The following is a 22738-nucleotide window of genomic DNA, read 5'->3' as shown; positions in this document are numbered from 1 at the left end:
TGAACCAAAGAATGAAGGTGAAAACGCCATGCCTCCAGTTTTTCCATGCAGCAACCCCACCTCTTGGTGACTACAGCTTAGACGGTGCATAGCTCTTTCACCACCATCTAGTGTGCATGACTTGTTCATGCACCAGGTTGTAAACTACAAAAAGTCTGGAGGTTTATAGCCTATCACAGTTGGGAGAACCTAGATTGGAGGTCTGCTGTCAGGGTCAGATTCTAAAGAATGTGACACGTGCATTAACCAGGTCTGCTGCAAGAAATCCCTATTTATGTATCCTTGTTTACTGTCCTTGTGGCCTCTATGCAGTATATCCCAATTACACACTTTGGCTGTGTTTTCTTCCCCATATCATTCACCATAGTATTTTTGCAAAATCTGCATAATATCCCATGGCCCCTCCTGAGGTCTGCCACCGGTGTCCCTAATGGTTTTAATAGTGTGCGTTCTTTTTAGCCCTTTCATTAACTTGTAAAGTTAGCAGTCGCCCCATATCTTCACTGTTCACCAAATGTTGGAGTTCTGTGTTATGGGCCAGTTTAACCACTTTCTCCAACATTAATTGCAGTGGCTTGTTTTTAATTGAAGTTAAGGTTTGAAATAGCTGAACATTTTCTGAATCGGGTCTACCCTAGGCTATAAGCTCGGCGTGTTGAAACCAGTAGCTCCTTATTGAGTTGATCGTTTAATTTATGAGCCTTAAGATTGATATATTGTGATGCTAAAAGTGGCACCAAATATTACCACCTTCAAATTGTCCCGTATAATGGCAGATGAAGCGCAGCCCTGATTTTCTCTGAAAAAAAATAGCTAGAGTGTGACAAACTCGCAGTATTTTCTATCAAAGGTCCATTTACACGGATTGTCTAGGTTATATAATCCCTTCTTTTTGATAATTCTAGCTAAAGGGTTAGGAGGCTTACGAGGATACAATATTGTGTAAATATCTGTAGCTAAATTCCGTGGTGCAAACACCTTATCTGGCCTAAAATATGGTCTATGAGGTGCAGAATATATAAATCCAGGAGTTTTTGGTTTGGTTTACCACCACTGTCTATTAAGTAATATGAATGTGTCAAATGCTCTAAAGCTCCCCTAATTGGATAGTTACAATTCGATGACTAGCATTGTGGAATCAACTTGCAGGGAGAGAATCACATTAAAGTCGCTGCACATGATTAACGGATCAACTCAATCTGATAACTCCAGAAGGATCTGGTGAAAGGGGGAAATGATAGTCTTCCTTAACCCCATTTACAGTAAACAATGTGAAGCAGGAACCATTTACCTAAAAGTAGCAGTGGCCCAGCTCTCAGTCTTATCAGTTTTACATTTTATGCAAGGCAGCACTTAATAACGAGCTAGCACAGCCACTCCCCTGGTTGGTTTGTCATGGCCAGATGCACAGAAAATAACATATGCTAATGTGTATAACTTATGCACTTCCGTTTTAGTCAAATGAGTCTCCTGGAGACATACAATGTACAGTTTCATATGTGATAGTTTGTCTTTAATTTACAAGTCTTAATATGAGATTGTAGCCCATTGGTATTCCACATAAGTATGCTCAACCCCTGTGTGCGAATTACTCACAGCGTAACTCATGTACAGATTCCATAAAAAGAGACATAATCAATAGTGTGCCACCTCTGCATTTTATCAATAAATAGCTAAAAGTGCCATCCACCCACACCCATTCTTCCCTTTCCACTTATCATACACCCCGCCCGTTCATATCTCTGTCCATCCTTCTCTGCAAGGTTTGGTAGGGATGACAGCCCCCAAGAAACTATTCAATTCCCTGCCCATTAATGCGCATATTTAGGTGAGCTTTTTAAGGTATCACCCTGGTATTGCTCAGTGTAGGAAGCTGGCTTTCTATATAGTGCACTAAAAAGAAATACAATGTACAGCGAGTACAGTGGATCACCAATTGGTTGACAGAGACAAAAGTAGATGACACTCTCTTTTGTGGTAGTGTGTGTAGTTAGGCTTATCAGAAGGTAGTGCAAAGCATTTGTTGTACTCAAAGAAGCAATAAATGAGACACACACTCAAAGAATACATCGGAGACCAATTTAGAAAACTAACCCTTCTTTTTATATATATTTTGAAACTGAGAACTTTGCAAAAGACTACTGTTTTTGTGTTTAAAAGTTACAGGTAAGTAAGAAGTTCAAACCTGTGCGCCTTTACACACAATTCAGTCCTATGGAGAGAAAAGTCAATAATGCAAAAAGGTAAGTTCTCTCTGTTTTGGGGGTTCATCTTCTGGAATTAGAGATGAAGGGGCCCAAGGTCAAAAGTACAACCAGCAGTTCATCAGGAGCTCCTCTAATTCGACTGCGAGCAGTGTGCTGGTGTGGTTGTAGCTGGGTGTGCTATGACGAAGGGGTGGCACCTAAAACAGGCTGCACAGGGGTAGTTGGGGACAAGTTGGAGAGCTCACAGATGGAGGGTTGGGTAATAAGGGGATTTAAAGCAAGGGGGCACGCCGGTTCTTCGGGACCCAGAACGGAGAGCTCGGGTGCAGAGTGGATAGGGCAGCTGGGCTCTGTATGCAGAAGTGCTCCTCGCGGTCAGGGTCAACCAGCTAGCAGAGGCAAAATCAGGATAGCTGGTCTACTCACGAAGTGGGCTGACATCACTAGATGGCTGCTTGGTCCTGGTGCAGTGAGAATCCCGACTGGACTCAATTGTCGAGAGAGGTGCGGGCAGGCAGGGTTTCGCGTCAAAATGTCCACAACTCTTCTGCTGTTCTCACCAGGCAGTGGTTCTTCTTCATCCTTCTTCTTTTGATCTGTTGAATCTAGGTTCTTGGGTTCAGGGGTACCACCTAAATACTCAATTTAGGAGCGGTGCAGGGAGTGCCAGATAGCAGTCAATGGGTTGCCTACCTTTAATGTGACTACACCCTCTATATGACCACTTCCATCATTGGGAAGTGGGCATAACCCTGACCTTAGAATACTAATTCTGTCCAAAACAAGATGGAGGAATTTGAAAAGTGGTGTCCACATCAGCTGGTCCACGTTAGGGGTGGGACTGGCATGATGCGAGCACACCTCCTAATCTTTCTAATTTTCTCACCTGTCTTGCTGCCAAGAAGTGGGGTCAGGATGGTGGGGGGGGGGGGAGGAGGCCATCTCTGCCATCTGGAGAGACCTTGGTCACATTAAAAAGGTGGCACGTCCTTTGACCCTTTTGGCCTTGGAATGTCTAAATGTCTATCCTGCATGGAAGAGGTGAAAACACCTCTGCACTGAGCAGGCTTTTGCTCCAGGCCTCTGACAGCGCTGGCTTTCACCTCAGGAGGTCAGAAATCTATCTAGGGTGGCCGTACTGGTGTAGACCAGTCAGTTAACACATTAGCATTCGGGTAGGTTTTCAGGGGGAACCTCTAAGGTGCTCTCTGAGTTCATGTATTAATAAATCCATCACTGGATTCGGTGAGGGTGTATTACTACAAGATGTTTGATACCAAACATCCTTAGTTTCAGTGAAGCCATCATGTAGCTCTGGGGAACTCGTAATGACCAGTGTCCAGTACATGTACTCAAAATGGATTGCCCGTTCACTTACTAAGCCTAAGAATCGACAAAGACATAGTAGGGGCATATCTGCTCATGCAGAAATGTCCTCACATATGATATAATGCACCGTGCCTTAGGCCTTCTGTAGGGATGACCTTCAAATATCACATGCAGTGGTAGGAGACCTAGCACATGAGGATCTGTGACAGGTCATGTTTTCCCTTTTGTTTGCACCAAGACACGCAGCCTGCAATGGCAGCACTGTTTGTGTTTGGTGTGAGGTCCATGGGAGTGGCACAATTCATGCTGATGCCCTTAGGGGCCTTCTTAAGTACCCCAGGCTGTAGTTACAGGGGTACCATTTACTAGGGACTTACAGTGGGTGCTAAACGTGGTGCCAATTGAGAGAAACAACTGTACAATTTAGGGAACAAGATCTGGCAGTGGGGCCTTTGGTAGAAAGAACCCAGTGCACTTTCAGTCAAAATCACATCTGGTGACCAGGCAAAAAGTGGGGGCTAATCATGCCAAAAAGAATTATTTCCTACGCTCAGCATTACTTCATAGATACCAGCTCCATATCTGTTACATATTTCCTCTCAGCTCTTACAATGAAATGGTAAGCATGCCATAGGGCATTATAGAAAATACATCATTCCTTATCCTTAGTTGCTGTCTTTTGTCTCCGCTGTATTACAAAAGCTAGTGTATGGGCTTCTGTATTACAAAAATGGGTGCACCTTTGAAATATGATTTTGAGCCTGGCAGGAGCTTTCAGAGAGGCCTAGGTGCATGCCCCTTAAATTTGGGATATCAAACGATGGAGTTGTGCAAAAATCTGATCTAACAAAAAGGACGAATCCTCAACTCTACTGAGACTATTAGGACAAGCAGTCTGATATAAAATTTGGTGAAAGATAAAAGTGCCCACATAGTTCAAGACAGCTCAGGCCGCGTGTCGCTTTCCTCACTTTTTACGCCTTGTGAATGGGAACAGATGTGCCCTCTGGATCTGACAGTCTATAATCCATTCTACAAGGCTAGAGAACAGCCTGTTGGAACAAATGTACTGTAAAACCATGGTGGTCACCCCCTCTGTTCCCTCTGGAATAGCAAGGACCTGAAAGGTGTTCCAGCACATGAGATTTTCTTAAGTCCCCAACATTCCACACAAGGGCCTAAGTAAATTGTTCCTGTTCACATGATTTTTTGACTGTCATCGGAGCCTGGTCCTCTGGGTTTCATATTCGTTGCTCTGCCTCAATCATCCTAGTGCCCATCTGGGTGAGTTGTTTTGACATTCTGAGGATTGCAATTTTAGAGGAGAGGTCTTAACTGCCAATGTTGTGGCTGCAAAGGTGAGTGTTGAAGCACGGTTATATCTGCAGCCTCTAAAAGTCTCACTGCAGCATTAAATCCTGATTTGTATTACACATTTTAAACACTCTTATTTTTAAGAATATTGCGAGTGCGCATTTATCAGTTAAGCAAATATGTAACAATACTGAATGCAACTGCGTTTTTCACAAAATTAAAATATGAAAAAATGTCAAGGAGAAGGTTGAAGAAGTAATGGCAAAGCCAATAGGTCTTGCCTTTTGACCTAGCAAATGTTTTTTTGCTGATGGAGTGCAAGACCATTTATCTTGTAGAGTGGGCTGGAAGAACACGAGAGATTACCCATTACATTTCCATCAGCATACCCCTGAAACCTTCACTTGGGTATTAAGGAAAGCAATATTTGTTTAAAGTGGGTGGTGGTGCCCAAATAACCAACAGGCACCTTATTGAACAGCTTGCAAGACAAACAGCAAAGCCACAGAACGTGACTTGGGGATATAGGGTTTGCGACTAAACAACCAGTCGGTAACTTCAGTTATGCCCTGTGAGTCAGTTCTCAGAGCCCTGGGTGGGGGCCTTCTAGTGTGTAAACAAAAAGCAAAATAGAATGCCCTGGGTGCCCTTTGGCTGCACTACATGCCTCCTCATATGTGGGAGCTGGACGTTAATGCCAGGACAAGGGTACTCTAGAAACAACCACACAACACAAGACAAACATCAAGTCAGGCAACATGGCAGCACAGTGTCCTAGAGCATTTGCTGCAGCAACCCGAGTGTAAATCAACTGCCCAATATTTGACTTTTGGCAGGCCCACTTAGCCTCCCACCTGTCACACAGCGAAGATGGAGTTTATAGAGCCTGTGATGCAAGAACATTATAATTCATTCTCATAACTTTATTGATTTATTAGAAAAATGTGTTGTCTGCACGCTTTTTGGCTTTGACAAGGCTTATTTTGTCTTTTTTTAACCAGACTATCATCACTTCCGACCATCGGCTAATAATCACGAGACTGGCTACCAAACAATCCACCCCAGGCAAAGGGAGGCTGCAGATATTCAAGTTTCACTTCCTTGTTTTTCTGCAGCAGGCGAATTGTTGAAGGAAATCAGCAGACCAGCTGCAGAACTCGTGACAATGTAACAAAATAAGGCACTGGAGTTCAAAGATACATAAATCAAGGAAACTGTGCCCCAGAACAATGACTAACCATACAATACTAGAACGCAGAGTACCTACTGCCCTTGCCACACCTCAGCGAACACACAGTGCAATTTAGACAGTTCTCTGTAAGCCTCAATCCAAACACTTCATCACATCAGCAATACAGGTAACTTACTGTCCTCCAGATCCTCAGACCAACCTAAGTCTTCACTGAGCTGTCCTCCAGACGGCCCAGGTGACCACCGAGCACATGCAGAAGTACAGGAACGCCAAGTAACTTACTGTACTCTCCACGCCTCAACCGAAAAGCTGAAGCACCTGCACCAATATTGCCTTATGATGTAACTCACTGTCCTACCAATACCTCAGAACAACCACTGTGACTTGCACTATCCTTCTCAAACAGCGCCTTGACAGGGGAGCGTGAAATAACTTACTGTCCTCCCAGCAACTCAGCCCAAACACAGTGTTACTTTCAAAATCCTATCCATGCCTCATCTACACCATTGAAGCTCCAGCACTAATATGGGCACGTGCTGTAACTTACTATTCTCTCAACACTTCAATATTATTTGCTTTAGTCATCTTGCAGACAACTCAACCTGACCAATAAATATCAAGCACGAATAGGGAAACCTGAAGGAAATTACTGTCATTTGTAAACATCAGCTCAATCGCAGCATGACTTCTGTGGACCTCCACACAGCTCGGCCATGTAGCAATACAGAAAATTAAAGTAACTTCCTGTCCACCAAATACTTCAGAACAACTACAGCATGACATGGATCATCCTTCCCAAACCATATTCCAATCAGTGAAGTGTTTGCTGTAGTACAGGAACATGAAAAACTTGCTGTCCTTCCAAAACCTCAGGCCAACTACAGTGTGCTTTATGTGCCACTCTCTTGATGACTCAGCTCACCCAATGTGACTCGTCCTATCCTTCCAACAGATCCATCCCATTCACGAAGCATCTGCAGCAATACAGAAACATGGCGTAATGTCTTCCCAACACCTCAAAACAATCAGAGACAGTAAAGAAACAGAGTAACTTGCAATGTCCTCGCCATATTGAGGCAACTGCCTCAAGAATAAACCATAAAATGGCGGCTATTATCATCAAGCAAGACATTTGTGGCTTGTCATTCGTTCCCCGTCGCTCTTTCGAGGGACTGAAACCTGGCTTTAGGATAAAGAGCGAATAATACGAGCCGATTATTTATCGCAGTCTAATATAAGGAGATGAAATACAGCACATGCAAACAAAATTGCTTATGTAAGAATTGCTAGTACAGTTCCCTACAACATTTAGCTGTGATGTGAGCTTTGCATCAAGCATGCACACGTGCCATCCTTTAGAGGAAGGTGTGGCACCCTCATATTTTTGTATATTGTTATCCTATTAGTATACAGTCAGATAAGGGGACTGGGCTGCAGACTGAATGTCTTATAAGCAGCGGCCTTGCAAAGCCAAACAGCAGAGTTAGCGAACAATAACAGAGATAAAGTAACCCACAACACACACAGTATGTGTGGCCAAACCTTCCTGGTGGCTATCTAACAAGAAGGAGACAAAGGTAGTGAGGGCTACCCCTTTACTCCTGCATGGTGAATATCCCAAAAGTCCTAACTACACAAAGAATGGATGAATACTTTCTAAAACGGATTTGCGCCACCTGCAACCATGTCATGCATTTTCAAATGAGAATAAACCAGTGATGGAATTGGATATAATTTACTCTGGGAACCCAGAAATTGGGGGTTAAAAGGAAAGAGGGTAGATTCACAAGGAGCAGAGCTTGACAAGCAGAGCCAGCAAGTCAACTTATGTATTTATTTGGGGAAAAAACTGCTTGGAAGAAATTTACAATAAGGACAAAGGTGAAAGTAAATCTATTCTAGCTTACTTAACTGGTCATAAAGAGGATGCATTTTAGAATATCCTACAGGGCTAATACAGATGCTGCAGAGATCGATGTGTTTCAGCAATTTTGAGGAGATCATAATAACAGTAAGACAGGCCCCCAAGGATTTTGCAGCCAAAAAAAAGCGACATTTTTAGCACAAAACCTCAAAGTCTGAGGTATTTTTGCAGACAGAAAATGCACCTGCTGCAAAAACACTACACGAAATGAAATGTGCCTGTCGCAAAAATACTACACGGCTAATTAAATGTGCTAATTTTGCCACTAGATCGCAATATCCTATGGGGGTCCTGCAAGAGAACTCTAGTGGTTAACACAGTTCTTGGGGAGTACATTGTTTTATCAAGTCACAGTTTTGACTCATGGTAGCAAAGAGGGTTTAGGGTAATGTGCCAGCTGCAAACCACATTGTGTTAACATGCAGGTCACAAATTTGTATTTTAAGGAGATGGGTAAGTGGGCTACTGCTTTAGACACATAGATCATTTTCTTGCTTTGCGAAGTAAAAATATTTTTAGTACAACCACAATAACTGTGCAATGTTGCATATTCTGAATTTGTGTTTCTCCTGACTGTTCACTCTTAACCTATAATGTCTACAAGTATGGACAATATGTGATCCCTATACTGTATAACCCTTTTTGTCTTATTTTACATTTCCTGGGCATTTATTTACACATTTGTATTATTTATTATGCCTCTCTGTGTGAAGTAAAGCATTCTGACACCCTACGTTTGGATGAGTTGCACGGTCAAATTATTAAAAATTAGGTGCCTTTTAAATCATTATTTAAATTACTCTACATACAGATACATTGTGGATTATTACAGTGCATGCAAATCACTTACATAGGGGGTTGAACAAAGTTAATACCTGCCCCCAAGTCAAAGTGTCTCTAAAATACTTGTGGTGTGATAAGCTGCGTGCTTTTGTTTCCTTGGCATGTAGGTGTTAGGTTCTGGTTGGTTTCCGGACAAGATGATAACTGAACATAAGACAAGCTGATGAGCCTTTAAATAGGGTTTTTGTGTTAAGCCTGGCTGAAAGTTAAAATAAGAACGCCCCATACCTGCCTGCAGGGTGCTGCTGTGAACAGAATGCCGGCAACGTGCAGGCTCTACTGATTACGGGTCTGAAAATGACACCAGGACAAATTCAGCATGTTTCCCTGGGGATCTGGTCCAGAAATGGCTTCTGGAACCCAGTTCCGGTAGGTTCCCCTTAATTTCCAACCCTGGAAAAAACAGGAGTCAACCCCTTTCACAAATGCACCCAAACCTTCAACGACTGTGGATGTTGGGGTGCGAGAAGAGTAACCTGAGTACTTTGGTTTATTGTACTGCTTCCGCCCCTCCACCCTCGCTCAATCCCGCACTCACTTGGCCCCCGCAGCCTCGAAGAGCTCGGCCCACGCGTCGGGGTTGAAGAACTCTGCGGTGAAGCCGGGCGCGAAGTCAGCGTAGGTTGCCCCTGGGGCACAGCACTGTTTCATGAAGTTCACGTACTCCGGACTGTGCTCGCCTTCCCAGTGCCACCAAAACCATTCGGAGCCGAAGGATGGTACCGAGAAGACTCCCCAGTGCAGGAATATCCCGAACTTGGCCTCATCGTACCAGGCTGGCAACGGGCGCGCGTCCAAGGACTGCCAGTCTGGGGTGTACCGAGCCCAAAGTGCTGGGGTGACGAGCAACAGGAGGACGGGGGAAAGCAATGACATCCTGAGCTCGACTGGCAAGCGGAGCAGCGGACAGCGGCAGGTACAGCACTGCGCTGCGCTTCCGCCACACTCGGAGCAAAATACCACTGCGCCCGCGCCTGTCAGGTGTCTACAGGTCTGAAGCTGAACAAGGAAATGTTGCTACTGCCTGGTCAGTGAAGTCTTTTGCTTCACCGCCGTAACCTCACAAACAGCTCTAGCTTGACACAAATCAATATCTCCACCAATGGCAAACCCCGGGCCATAGACATAGAAAAGGGACTGATACCGCAACTAGGGTTTCAAGTTTATTGTGAAGGTGTAATGACCTATCCAACATGGCTGCTCTGACAGAGCTCAGCTGAGATCACAGCTCATGCACGTCTTTTATTTTATTTTTTAAGGCAAATATGGCTGCGGCGTTGCAAGATCTGCACAAGATGTCATCCCTGAGCAGAGGCCAGAACGTTATATCTGCTCTTTTAATGGGCCGAGGCGGTTTTTCCAAGGCTCTGGCAAAGGGGATACGGCCGGTAAGTTCTGTTGCTGATTTCCGGATCTGATAAAATTGTTGAGAGAAAGGTTTCCGGTCTACCATTAGAGTTTTTACTTTTTCAGATAAAAACTCGGATGTTTGTGTACGTTTTCATATTCTAAAAGAGCCAAGGGCAAATAGGTGGGAAACAATTTGCAGAAGATTTTCGGTGTTCACTTGTAACAAAACTTGGGGCATCTGTCATTACAGGAAACAATAACAAAGAATTGAAAGTCTTAGAACAATCATCAAATAGTTTATTCATGACATTTCTTCAGGTTTCTAGCCAGAACGTGTTTGCTCGTTGGATATATATTCTCACTTATCCCTACGTCCTATGTTTTCTTCCCAGTCATTACTTTTCAGTTCTATTAAGGACACTGAGGCGAAGATTATGCACTATTTTATTTGCTTTATTTAACAGCAGCCATGTAAACCTGTTAACTACGGAGATGTAAAAGAAAACTACACATCCCATAAATCCAATAATAACATGTAACATGATAGAATGACCAGTATTCAATCAACGGTCAGATCAATCTATAATCTGGTTGAAAAATTATAAACTCCGCCTCTTCTGCTGTGAAGGACTCTTTCTGGAGTACGTACCAGCATGGTTCGTTCTTGGTTCTGAATTGAAATTGAAAACAAAAAGACCTCAACAATTGTAATATGACTTGGTGGAGTCTAAAATTGCTACATAATCCGAAAATAGCATGTACCAGCACCATCAGTAGCATAGAAAGGACAATAATTATTCAAAAACACAATACCAGGGGAGGATAATCTTCACCTCCATGTCCTTGACAGAATTGAAAATTCTTGCTCACGAATGCTATAAAATTTTCATTTCTATGTCCGGACTGGAGGCTTCAGATTATTCAAGTTTAAAGTTTATCAACTAGTATAGAATAAAGGATTACTTACCCATTTATGATAGAACTCCTTAAACATGAAATCAGAAGACTAATCTGCGATGGAGATAATCTCTTCAAGTCGTGCTCCTGCTGCAAAAGATTTAGACGCTGTGGCCCCTCAGACTGAATAAGCTCCAAAGATAGAAGTGCCTATTCTTGCTTCAGAAAGAAGCCATTTGATCCAGCGTGCTAAGGTGGGACAAGATACAGGGGCATGAGGTTGTATCAAAGAAATAAAAAATGTAACGTCAGTCGTAAGGAAAATGGGACCATCTGGCATTGGCCCCACTTCTGCATGATCTTTGTTAACAGTTTCGGATCCGGATTCCACTCGCTAGTATCTTTCAGGTGACGGAAGTTCCAATCTGCCCCCACATTCTGAGTGCCTAGGAGGTGGAGTGCTCAGGAGTGTAGCAGTCCTATAGCACAACACCATGGACCTATTTTTTGGGACATGGTGGCCTAATCCCCCGCAGCACAAATCCTCTGGCTGACAGGGAAGAGCACTGTCTACAGTCGAGGTAATATTTGTATCCATATTTAATGCTGTTTAAACTTGTATTTATGGTTCTTAGAAATAGGGTCTCTAGTTGGCAGTGGTTTGCACCCTGTCCATGTAGGGACCTTCACTCTAGTCAAGGTAAGGGAACCATACAGCTAAGATAACCCCCTGCTTCACTCTCTTGGTAGCTTGGCTCAAGCAGTCAGGCTTATCTCAGAGTCAATGTGCAAAGTATTTGTCCATACAGGGAGTGCAGAATTATTAGGCAAATGAGTATTTTGACCACATCATCCTCTTTATGCATGTTGTCTTACTCCAAGCTGTATAGGCTCGAAAGCCTACTACCAATTAAGCATATTAGGTGATGTGCATCTCTGTAATGAGAAGGGGTGTGGTCTAATGACATCAACACCCTATATCAGGTGTGCATAATTATTAGGCAACTTCCTTTCCTTTGGCAAAATGGGTCAAAAGAAGGACTTGACAGGCTCAGAAAAGTCAAAAATAGTGAGAAATCTTGCAGAGGGATGCAGCACTCTTAAAATTGCAAAGCTTCTGAAGCGTGATCATCGAACAATCAAGCGTTTCATTCAAAATAGTCAACAGGGTCGCAAGAAGCGTGTGGAAAAACCAAGGCGCAAAATAACTGCCCATGAACTGAGAAAAGTCAAGCGTGCAGCTGCCACGATGCCACTTGCCACCAGTTTGGCCATATTTCAGAGCTGCAACATCACTGGAGTGCCCAAAAGCACAAGGTGTGCAATACTCAGAGACATGGCCAAGGTAAGAAAGGCTGAAAGACGACCACCACTGAACAAGACACACAAGCTGAAACATCAAGACTGGGCCAAGAAATATCTCAAGACTGATTTTTCTAAGGTTTTATGGACTGATGAAATGAGAGTGAGTCTTGATGGGCCAGATGGATGGGCCCGTGGCTGGATTGGTAAAGGGCAGAGAGCTCCAGTCCGACTCAGACGCCAGCAAGGTGGAGGTGGAGTACTGGTTTAGGCTGGTATCATCAAAGATGAGCTTGTGGGGCCTTTTCGGGTTGAGGATGGAGTCAAGCTCAACTCCCAGTCCTACTGCCAGTTCCTCGAAGACACCTTCTTCAAGCAGTGGTACAGGAAGAAGTCTGCATCCTTCAAGAAAAACATGGTTTTCATGCAGGACAATGCTCCATCACACGCGTCCAAGTACTCCACAGCGTGGCTGGCAAGAAAGGGTATAAAAGAAGGAAATCTAATGACATGGCCTCCTTGTTCACCTGATCTGAACCCCATTGAGAACCTGTGGTCCATCATCAAATGTGAGATTTACAAGGAGGGAAAACAGTACACCTCTCTGAACAGTGTCTGGGAGGCTGTGGTTGCTGCTGCACGCAATGTTGATGGTGAACAGATCAAAACACTGACAGAATCCATGGATGGCAGGCTTTTGAGTGTCCTTGCAAAGAAAGGTGGCTATATTGGTCACTGATTTGTTTTTGTTTTGTTTTTGAATGTCAGAAATGTATATTTGTGAATGTTGAGATGTTATATTGGTTTCACTGGTAATAATAAATAATTGAAATGGGTATATATTTTTTTTTGTTAAGTTGCCTAATAATTATGCACAGTAATAGTCACCTGCACACAAAGATATCCCCCTAACATAGCTAAAACTAAAAACAAACTAAAAACTACTTCCAAAAATATTCAGCTTTGATATTAATGAGTTTTTTGGGTTCATTGAGAACATGGTTGTTGTTCAATAATAAAATGAATCCTCAAAAATACAACTTGCCTAATAATTCTGCACTCCCTGTATATATATATATATATATATATATATATATACACACACACACACACTCCGTGAAAATACCACAAAAATACTCTCCACCAGTTAAAAAATAGCCAATAGTTATCTGAGTAAAAAAAGACCAAACTGACAAAAATCCAACATACAAAAGAAAAGATAAGGATTTTCAAAAATTAAATCTTAGTATAGCGATTAGAAACACAATAGCTCCAACTGGGGCTATCACAACGTTTTTACAGAATCATTTCCAACAGTCCAATGCCATTCGTGAGGGAGTGCAGGCCGGGCAGGGAGTCGCACAGACCCGGGGTACAGTACCTTGGAAGACAATGAGGAAGCAAAGACTTTGCACGGAGTTGGGGAGGTGAGGCATCGTTGGAGCCTGTGCGGCGTCAGTTCCCTACTGCCATCGGGGAGGTGAGGCATCCATTCCTTACTGCTAGGCACGGAAGGGTGTGAGCTCCTTACTGTTGCAGGGAAAGTGATGCGATGAGGCGTCAGTTCCTTGCGACAAGAGAGGGTTGATAAATCCAGCTTGTCTTGATGTGAGGCGATCACACCATGGGTCCACAGGTGCTGTGTCGGAGTTGGGTGTCCCAGACGTCAGGGACACAGCACTCATGGACTCATGATGTAGCGAGACTTCAGAGACGCTGCAGCGGCATGAGACTTACAGCATCAGTTGCGGTTGTTGTATTCAGCGGGGACCACAGGCTTTGGTGCAGGCAGTGGCGTGGAGTCAGACAGTGGTGCCAGTTCCGAAGTCGCACTGGAGTCAATGTACTTGGTTTCTTCTTCTTGGTTACCCCAGAACCCACTCCCAAGGGCCCAGGAACTGGATTTGGCACCACTTGACAAGTTAGGACTCTCAGCAAAAGAGTGCTGGCAGATGAAGTCTTTGATGTCCCTGAGACTTCTAGCAGGAGGCAAACTCAGTCAAAGCCGTCGGAGAACCTCTGGAAGCAGGATGTAGAAAGCAAAGTCCAGTCCTTTCACTCCCAAGATAGAAGCAACAAGAAGCGGGCCAGCACAGCAAAGCAACAGGCAGAGTGTCAGTCTCTCCTATAGCATCTAGCTTTTCTTCCTGGCAGAATGTCTTCAGTCCAGAAGGATTCTAAAGTTGTGGTTTCAGCAGTCCAATACTTATACTCCCTTCTGCCTTTGTAGTAGGCAAACTGCAAAGGAAAGTCTTTGTAGTGCACAAGATCCTGCATTTCCTGCCATGGCCCCAGACACACTCCAGGGGGTTGGAGACTGTTTTGTATAAGGACAGGAATAGCCCTTTTCTGGTGCAAGTCTCAGCTCCTCCCACCACTCTAACCCAGGAAGACCCATCAGGATATCCAGGGGGCAGCTCGGCTCCCTTTGTGTGACTGTCTAGAGTGAACTCACAAACAGCCCAACTGTCATCCTGACCCAGATGTGTATTCCACAGACAGGCAGAGGCACAGAATGGTTAAGTAAGAAAATGCCCACTTTCTAAAAGTGTCATATTCTAACCTACAATTCAAAAAACTATTTCACCAAAAGATGTATTTTTAAATTGTGAGTTCAGAGACCCCAAACTCCAAGTCTCAATTTGCTCCCAATGGGAAATTACACTTAAAGATATTTCAAGTCAATCCCCTTGTTACCCTGTGGAAGAGATATGTCTTGCAATAGTGAAAACCAAATTCAGCAGTATTTAACTATCAGGACATGTAAAACACACCAGTACAAGTCCTACCTTTACATACACTGCCCCATACCCATGGGGCTGCCGTGTACCTCCCTTAAGGGCGAGTTACATGTTGTAAAAGGGAAGGCTTGGACCTGGCAAGGGGGTGCATTTGCCAGGTCAAACTGGCAGTTAACACTGCACACACAGACACTGCAGTGGCAGGTCAGAGACATGTTAACAGGGCTACCCGTGTGGGTGGCACAATCAGTGCTACAGGTCCACTAGTAGCATTTGGTTTTCAGACCATGGGCACCCATGGCACACTATACTAGGGACTAACTGGTAAATCAAACATGCCAATCATGGATAAACCAATCACCAATTTGATTTAGATAGAGAGCACTTGCACTTTAGCACTGGTCAGCAGTGGTAAAGTGTCCAGAGTCCTAAAGCCAGCAAAAACAAAATTCAACTCAGGATCAAGAACAGCCAGTCAGAAGCCAAAAGACAGGGGATACCACACCAAAAGTTGACGGGTCTAACAATGGTTCATTAATGCAAAGCCTTTATTAATAGGGTGAGCAATCTAAATCAATGTTGTAAGGTCACACTACACTACTGAATGGTTCCAGTAAAAAATGTGTGTATACAGTTTGAAATGTTTAACAATATAAGGCTATGCCTAATGCTCCCAGAATGCTCTCTGATTAAATGCAGATGTTTGCAAAAGCTTGTAAGCAAGATTGCTGATTCTTCGTTTTCAAAATACAATGTTCAGAAAAAATTTAAAGTAGGAATAAAAAAACATTTTGCTAAATTACTGTGCATGTTAGGTACTATTTTTTTTTTGAAGCATCGTTTAGTAAACTGTTTTGATGCATGCTAGTATTTCCCAAAAATATTTTTAATGGAAAATCAGTGTAGCCATTTTCAGCAAGATTATGGGAAACATGAAAATAAACAAGCATTGGCAAAGCCAACTGATCCAACATTGTTGGTCAGTCTTTTTGTTTTGTCAATACATGTCTTGTTTTGACATGGCTTTTGTAACACTTTATTTTTGTGGGAGCTGTAAGACCCTCACCACTGTAACAAACATTGGCAAAAAACAATTGTTGTCAAAAAGCAGACATTGCCACGGTAGTTCCTGGCCCTGAACATAACTACTGTGTGTGCCAATATGCTCCTTGTGGAAAAGAAGAATGCTATCACTTATAGTAATGCCAGCTGATAGATGGATTGAGAGAGAAAGAAAATTTTAATAAAATCAAAATGTCTTGGTTAACGGCAGACAAACTACCCAATGGTGCCCTATATGCCTGAATATCAGGCTCATTAGTGGTACATTAGTCTTTAGCCAGCAATGCCATGTCCAAAAGTTTTGCTAAGGGACCATAAATATTTAAGAACTTATGCTGGCAAGCTTTCCAGGACCGATGAGTCCCCTTTTTTGGGTCCCTGACAAACGTGCCCAGGAAGATGGAGAGCTTGGGGTCAATGTCCGGAGTTACAGCCACCTTGCCTTCTGAGGAAGGTCCGGGGCATTCTGAGCAAAGGTGGATTATAATCTCTTTTGCAAAAGACGTACAAAGCCAGCTTTGAATGTAAGCTGCCTTCTTGGGGGACTGAGTCTATTCAGTAGAACGTGGATGCACAATGTCTTCAGGAGAGAAGGTATCCTGTAATAGTGGGGCCCGAGTGGAGCTAAAAGGGCCGTTGCCAGAATCAGAATCTGTATCTCCGTCAGGGTGTTCTGTATCGTAAATAGAGATTACACTGTCTTGTTTTTCATTGTCCAGATCCTCCTCAGAGAGTTAGGACATGGAATTAAAATAGGCAGATTTTAATTGCTCTAGGACATCCATTTTGGATGTTGTCTTGTGTGCAGTAGATTTCTGCGGGGGGTGGGGAGAGTGCACAGGGGCTGCCTGAGGCCATTAATGTGGCATCTTTTCAAAGAAAGTTTGGAGTTTTTCAGCTGACGGACCCAAAGATAGTAGTGGTCCTGTGTTCATAACTCTGCATGGTTTGGGGAAACAGCCTTTTTGTCTGGTCTCAAAATAAAAGATGTTACTTGCTCCTGCGTGAGCTCTGCAGGCAATTCAACTGGAATAGACTGACACATTATTTAAGACACAATAGGCAGACTCATCTTAAGTCCCCTCTAATCACTCGCCTTTATGATAAATAGGGCAACCTCACTTCTGGTGCAGGTAAGTCTGATTATAACAGGGGTAAACTCTAGCGAGGTGACAACTCTTGTTCTCAAGTTGATCAATATATAATAAATAGGTGCACACGCACTAAAAAGCTAAATCTGTGGTCATGTACTGGTGTACAAGAGAAACAAGAAGTCTGGATGGAGCATCGAGAAACATGAGGGGAAGAGGGAGTGGGACGGAGGAGAGCAACTGCTCCCTAGCCGGGGCCAATTAAGTAAATAGACATGACTGCCCAACTAGGTCCACGCAGTAAGGGGAAACAAAAAAAGTATTACAACATTAAGGGTCGATACAAAATTTACATAACATAAATATGTTTGGAAAACTATACAATTATTTAAAAAAGAAACAAGAGTAAAGATCACAATACTTTAACGTGGCCGCCGAGCAGCAACGAGGAGGCAGAGTTCATAATGTTTGACCAGTTTATAAACTGATATGACTGCTGAATGGATACTGCTCATTCTACCATGTCACAAGTTATTGGATTTATGGGAATGTGTAGTTTTCGTTTACATCTTTGTAGTTAGTAGGTTTGTTTACATGGCTGCTGTTAAAATAAAGCAAATAGGAGACTGCATAATCTGAAACCTCTGGTCTTTACATAGGCAAAGGTTATGCATTTTATGCTTCTCTTTGTTCAAAACATTAACAAGCAAAACTGCAAATCCCATGAGTTCCAGAAACACACCTTACCACCTCCTCCTCCCCAGTCCACCAATCACTGCTCCTCAATGTCCTCAAAACTTAGAAACACCATCTTGCTGCCTCCTTTGTTGAAGGCCAGTCCAATCATCAGTGAAGAAGATGAACAGTAACTCTAACAGTGCAAACAGAACAGCGAACAACTCGGAACTCAAGTGGCAGCATACCTACAGGGTTTACTCCTGTTTCTGCTCTGTACCTGCAACAAGAACAAAAAGTAGGCTACAGCTGACATCCATGATCACAGCAGGGCAGGAAACATTCCAAACATCAGAAAAATATAATCATAACATACAGTGAAGTCAGCCATACAAATACTACAGTATAAACTCCTCTATACATAGTCGGTGGGTTAATCCTTACCTCCACGTCTTTAATAGAATCAAAATTTCTTGTTGTGAAAACTAGAAAAAATGTGTATTCTATGCTAGGACGGAGGCACTGATTATACTAGTTCAAAGCTGATTAATCACCACAGAAGACATACGAACTGCAGGTTTGTAATAGAATTGCTTAAACATCAAATACGAGGACCAATCTACTGTCCTCAGAATATCCTCCAGCCTAGAATCCAAAGAGAGAGCCTTAGAGGCTATAGCCCCATGAGCAGAGTGTGTACCAAACCTGCTAACATCAGTACCTGCCTCGGCCTTAACCCATATGACCCACCAAGCCAGAGTCTCAGGTTTAGAAGGCTTTTGTAAAGCAATCACAAGTTGACCGTTCGAATCAGGATGAAGCAACCTAGTTCATTCCTTATAAACCTTCAAACATTGTCCAACACATAACTTCTTATCACGAGGAAAGGCAGGGTAATCAAAAGACTTTGAAAACGTTTGTGTGCATGTAGAGATAACAAGGAAACTCCTTCCAGAGAAAATACTCCACCCCACTAAATTCAGTGCTCCGATTTCTTAAACTCTCTGAGAAGAGATCAAACAAAGCAACATAGTGAGCTCAACAGAGATTTGTTTCCTAGATAAAAGCTCATTGTGTGGCCATCTTTGAAATAGTCTGTGGACCAAATTAACATCCCATAAATGCTCATAATGGAGCTTGGGGGCATTGGAAACTTTGATATTTTCAAGCAGCATACATACCAGAGGATGAGTCCCAGCTGGTCTACCAACAAGCTTCGAATGATCAGCTGATATAATTGAGCTAAAATTGTTTACTAACCTGTAACTTACAGCTTCTCCAGCACGCTCAGCAAAAAAATTCAAAATGTCCTTTGAATCTGCCTCCATGGAATCCAATTCCCATTCCACACAACAACCCAACCAATTCCTCTAAGCAGCCTTATTTTGTTTGTGAGTATAGGGGACCTAGGCTCGCTGGAGTTATGTAAAAGTCTGTCTCAAAATTCCTGGCATAAAGCAATTTGCCTTGAGAGTTAGATGGTTCTGCAAAATCAGCAGATGAAGGGCTCCTAGAGGGTCTTGCAGGGTTTCTGGGAACATCTGAAGAGCACCAGGGAGGGCTACCAACATCTGTAGAAGAACCAGGAACCACAGTTACTTCTTCAATATGGGGTCACCAAGACTACCATTGCTCCTTGTCTCCTTACCTGCGCCACCACTCACATAATTATGGCAAAGGGTGAAAAAGTGCAAAACAGTCCCTTGGACCAGTCCTGCAGGAACGCATGGGTGACTTCCAGTAAGGGATATTGTCTCCGACTGAAGAAGTCTGGAAGCTGGCAATTCAGTAGTGTTCCAAAGAGGTTCATCATACAAGGGCCATGAAGAGTCTTATTCAGCTGAAATATGTGAGGGTGTATCCTCCAGTCGCTCGCGTCCATCAAGAACTTGAAGTTCAAGTCCCCCACAACATTTTCCTGCGCTGGAATATACTCAGTAATTACTGAAACCAGATGTTTTAGGTAGAAATGCCAAACATCTTTGGTGATCTCCGCTAACAACCTGGACGTGGTGCTAACAGGTTTGTTAATGTACTTGACTGCTGAGATTTTGTCCATCCTCAGCAGGATGCAACAATTGTTGTTCTGGGGAGAGACTGTTTGAATAGCAAAGGAACCTGCCAACAGCTTCAGGCAATTTATGTGAAGGTCTAATTTGTGATGAGCCCCATGACCTCCATTGGAAATATCTCTGCATCAGGGACCCCATCCCCTCCTGCTGTCATTGGATGCGATCACCACGTCTGGCGGAGCACCAAAAATGACCCTGCCATTCCAGGCGTCCATTTGCAGCAACCACTATTTGAGCTCTTCCTTGGTCTTGTTGGTAAGGGGGATTTGATCCTTGGATGAGAGTCTGTTGTGGAGATGCCCAATCTTCAGATGTTGAAGGGCCCTGTAATGGAAGGGGCCCAGGAAAATGGTTTGACTGGATGATGCCAGTACTTTGACAATACTGAAAATGGCTTGAATTGATGATGTCCATTGTCTGACAATCCTAGCTATCATCTTAAAGATATCAATTGTTTGCTCTATGTAGATTTCAAGAATTTCTAAATGTCACTCAAATTCTGAGAGGAAAGTTGAAGTAGAGACCTGACCAAGTAAGCCTGGAACCCCAGGACCTCTGTCTTCTGGGATGAGATAAAAATGGACTTCACTTCGTAAATGACAAAGTCCACATCCTGAAGAATGTGAACAGTATAAGACAGGTGGTGTGGGAGAAGAACATTGGATTGTGCCATGAGAATCATGTTGTCTAGATAAATGATAAATCTCATATCCTTTTCCCTAATTTTATCCACCACGGCCTGCATCAGCTTGGTGAAGCACCAGCATGCTGAAGAGAAAACAAAAGGGAGAGCCAGTTACCAGTACCATTGAAATCGTCTGAGAGGGGGAAAAACTTACACTGTAAGATAAACATCCTTTTGAAAAAAAGGATTGGATGAGGGGGAGTCTGTTGGGAGGGGAAACCTAGTAGCTTTAAGTGGAACCTAATGACCATCTCTAGATCCCACAGTCATGAGTGATTTTTAACCAGTTGTGAGAAAACAATTTAGTTCTGTCCCCTAAGCACACTTGCAAGAAAGGAATAATGCTTCCCCAAGAGACCTGAAGATTGTACCGGCTGAAATGACCCTCTGTGGAACTCTCTGCTCTGTTTACCTCTAGCTAAGCAAGATCTGCTCTTCTGGTGCCATCCTGCCATCCTCCTGTTCTCTATAACCATACCTGCAAAGGGAGCTTTGGAACAACCTTCAGACTGGCAAGCGGCCCGTATCTCACCCGGCCCTAGCAAAAAGGTTTGCTTGGAAAACATCCTTAAGAAAGACCTGAGTCTTATCAAGGGCCATGAAGGTGTTCAAGAACTTGTCAATGTCCTTGACAAATTTCTTTACAAACAGAAGGCCGTTGGTGTTTGGGCCAACACCAGAAGGGACCAAGTCGACCAGTTTAGGATCGATGCGCATAAGCAGGGACTTCCTGCGCTCAAAAGATGTAGCTCAATAGGCGTTTTTAAGGAGACACACTGCCCATTGTGACCAACTCCCTAGGATCTCTGGGTCTATCGCCGAGACAGTCACTTGTGCTTCGAGAACCATTTCCAGAATTTTGGCCAGTGGATCAGAGAGGTCTAGGAGATTATCCTGGCACACTCTCCATGCCCATTTTGGGATCCCTGGCATATTTCCTCAAAAAGGTTAACATACTGGAGTCTGTGTCGGGGTTATTGCAGTCTTGCTCGGAAGGTCAGACCTGGGGTGTTAGGCATGCAGCCTGTTACAAACCTCCTTGTTAAAGCTTTTCCTCAGTTGGTGTTATGTGTACTTCTCCACGGCCAGGGCCGGAGACCAGTCTGGCTCAGGCTGCACCTTGGGGAGGTTACAGGATTTCATTTATCTTTTTTTACGTGGCTCAGGTGCACCAGATTAAGAGGAATGAGAGGAGGTACCATCAGTGTCCAACTCGATAGGGGTAGGCTATGAGGAGGTGATTGACTATGTTCACCAATACTGATCTATGGTCTCCCAGCCAATCCTGGGAGAGCTGAACCTAACCCTCAGCCTGAGGCCAGGTCTGTGACTTGGTAGTATTCGATTCTGCTTGCTTACATATTGTATTTTCTGAATATTTTAAGCTTGGTCGGTGTTTGTGATGTTATATTTATGGTGTCTTTGAGTAAACTACAGCCTCTTAGATCGTAGAGGTTACTTTGTGTTGATAGAGAGCATGCCTTAACCTGATAGTTTGACTGTGCGAAGTAATGTGATGACAGGTTGAAGTTATTACTATTGCTTTAACTTGAAGTAGTAGTCAACACAACTGTGGCATTTACATGGGTTACATTGTTAACCTCTCCCTGTACACTCACAATATATAGACAGTATTTCTGTTTAAATTAGATAGTGGTGTGACTTCCAAGTGTGGATTGCTCATACCTTTTAGCACAACATGGTTTGTATTCTCATTATAAGATTTAGAGAACATGAACAAGGTGTTGTTTGACTGAGATTGTATAATGGAGGAACTTAAGCATCTTGGTTTCCGACATAGATGTATGTTTTATTTTAGGAAGCAGAATAGATACATTAAGGAAGATTGATAATAGATACAGATACACACAGGTAAGACTTGGGTGCAGTTGGGAGACCTAGGTTTTGGACATACTCGTAAGACAGTATTTAACTATAGATCTTTTTTACTTTAGGACTTGAGCTTTCATATTTGTTTAAAGGGAACTCTGCTACAGGAACACGAAACCAGGTATGTTTTTTGGTTAGTAGGTAATGTATTTAGGGTCACTAAT

General features: G+C 43.3%; 2 protein-coding genes across 2 annotated transcripts in view; one reads left to right on the top strand and one right to left on the bottom strand.

Moving 5' to 3' along the window:
• FUCA1 (alpha-L-fucosidase 1) overlaps positions 1–9891 on the bottom strand; it is an 86156-nt gene extending 76265 nt beyond the window's left edge. Inside the window, exon 1 of the mRNA XM_069223457.1 lies at positions 9348–9891. Within this exon, the coding sequence (XP_069079558.1) occupies positions 9348–9685 (338 nt within the window). The 5' untranslated portion in view covers positions 9686–9891. The remainder of the gene's footprint in view (positions 1–9347) is intronic.
• The window catches only part of HMGCL (3-hydroxy-3-methylglutaryl-CoA lyase), a 154263-nt gene continuing 140616 nt past the window's right edge, over positions 9092–22738 (top strand). The window contains exons 1-2 of the mRNA XM_069223459.1: positions 9092–9178; positions 10069–10197. Of these exons, the coding sequence (XP_069079560.1) occupies positions 9107–9178; positions 10069–10197 (201 nt within the window). The 5' untranslated portion in view covers positions 9092–9106. The remainder of the gene's footprint in view (positions 9179–10068; positions 10198–22738) is intronic.

The sequence above is a fragment of the Pleurodeles waltl genome, chromosome 3_1 (genome assembly GCF_031143425.1).
Source record: "Pleurodeles waltl isolate 20211129_DDA chromosome 3_1, aPleWal1.hap1.20221129, whole genome shotgun sequence".
Lineage (NCBI taxonomy): Eukaryota > Metazoa > Chordata > Amphibia > Caudata > Salamandridae > Pleurodeles > Pleurodeles waltl.
This window is presented reverse-complemented; position numbering and strand designations above follow the sequence as displayed.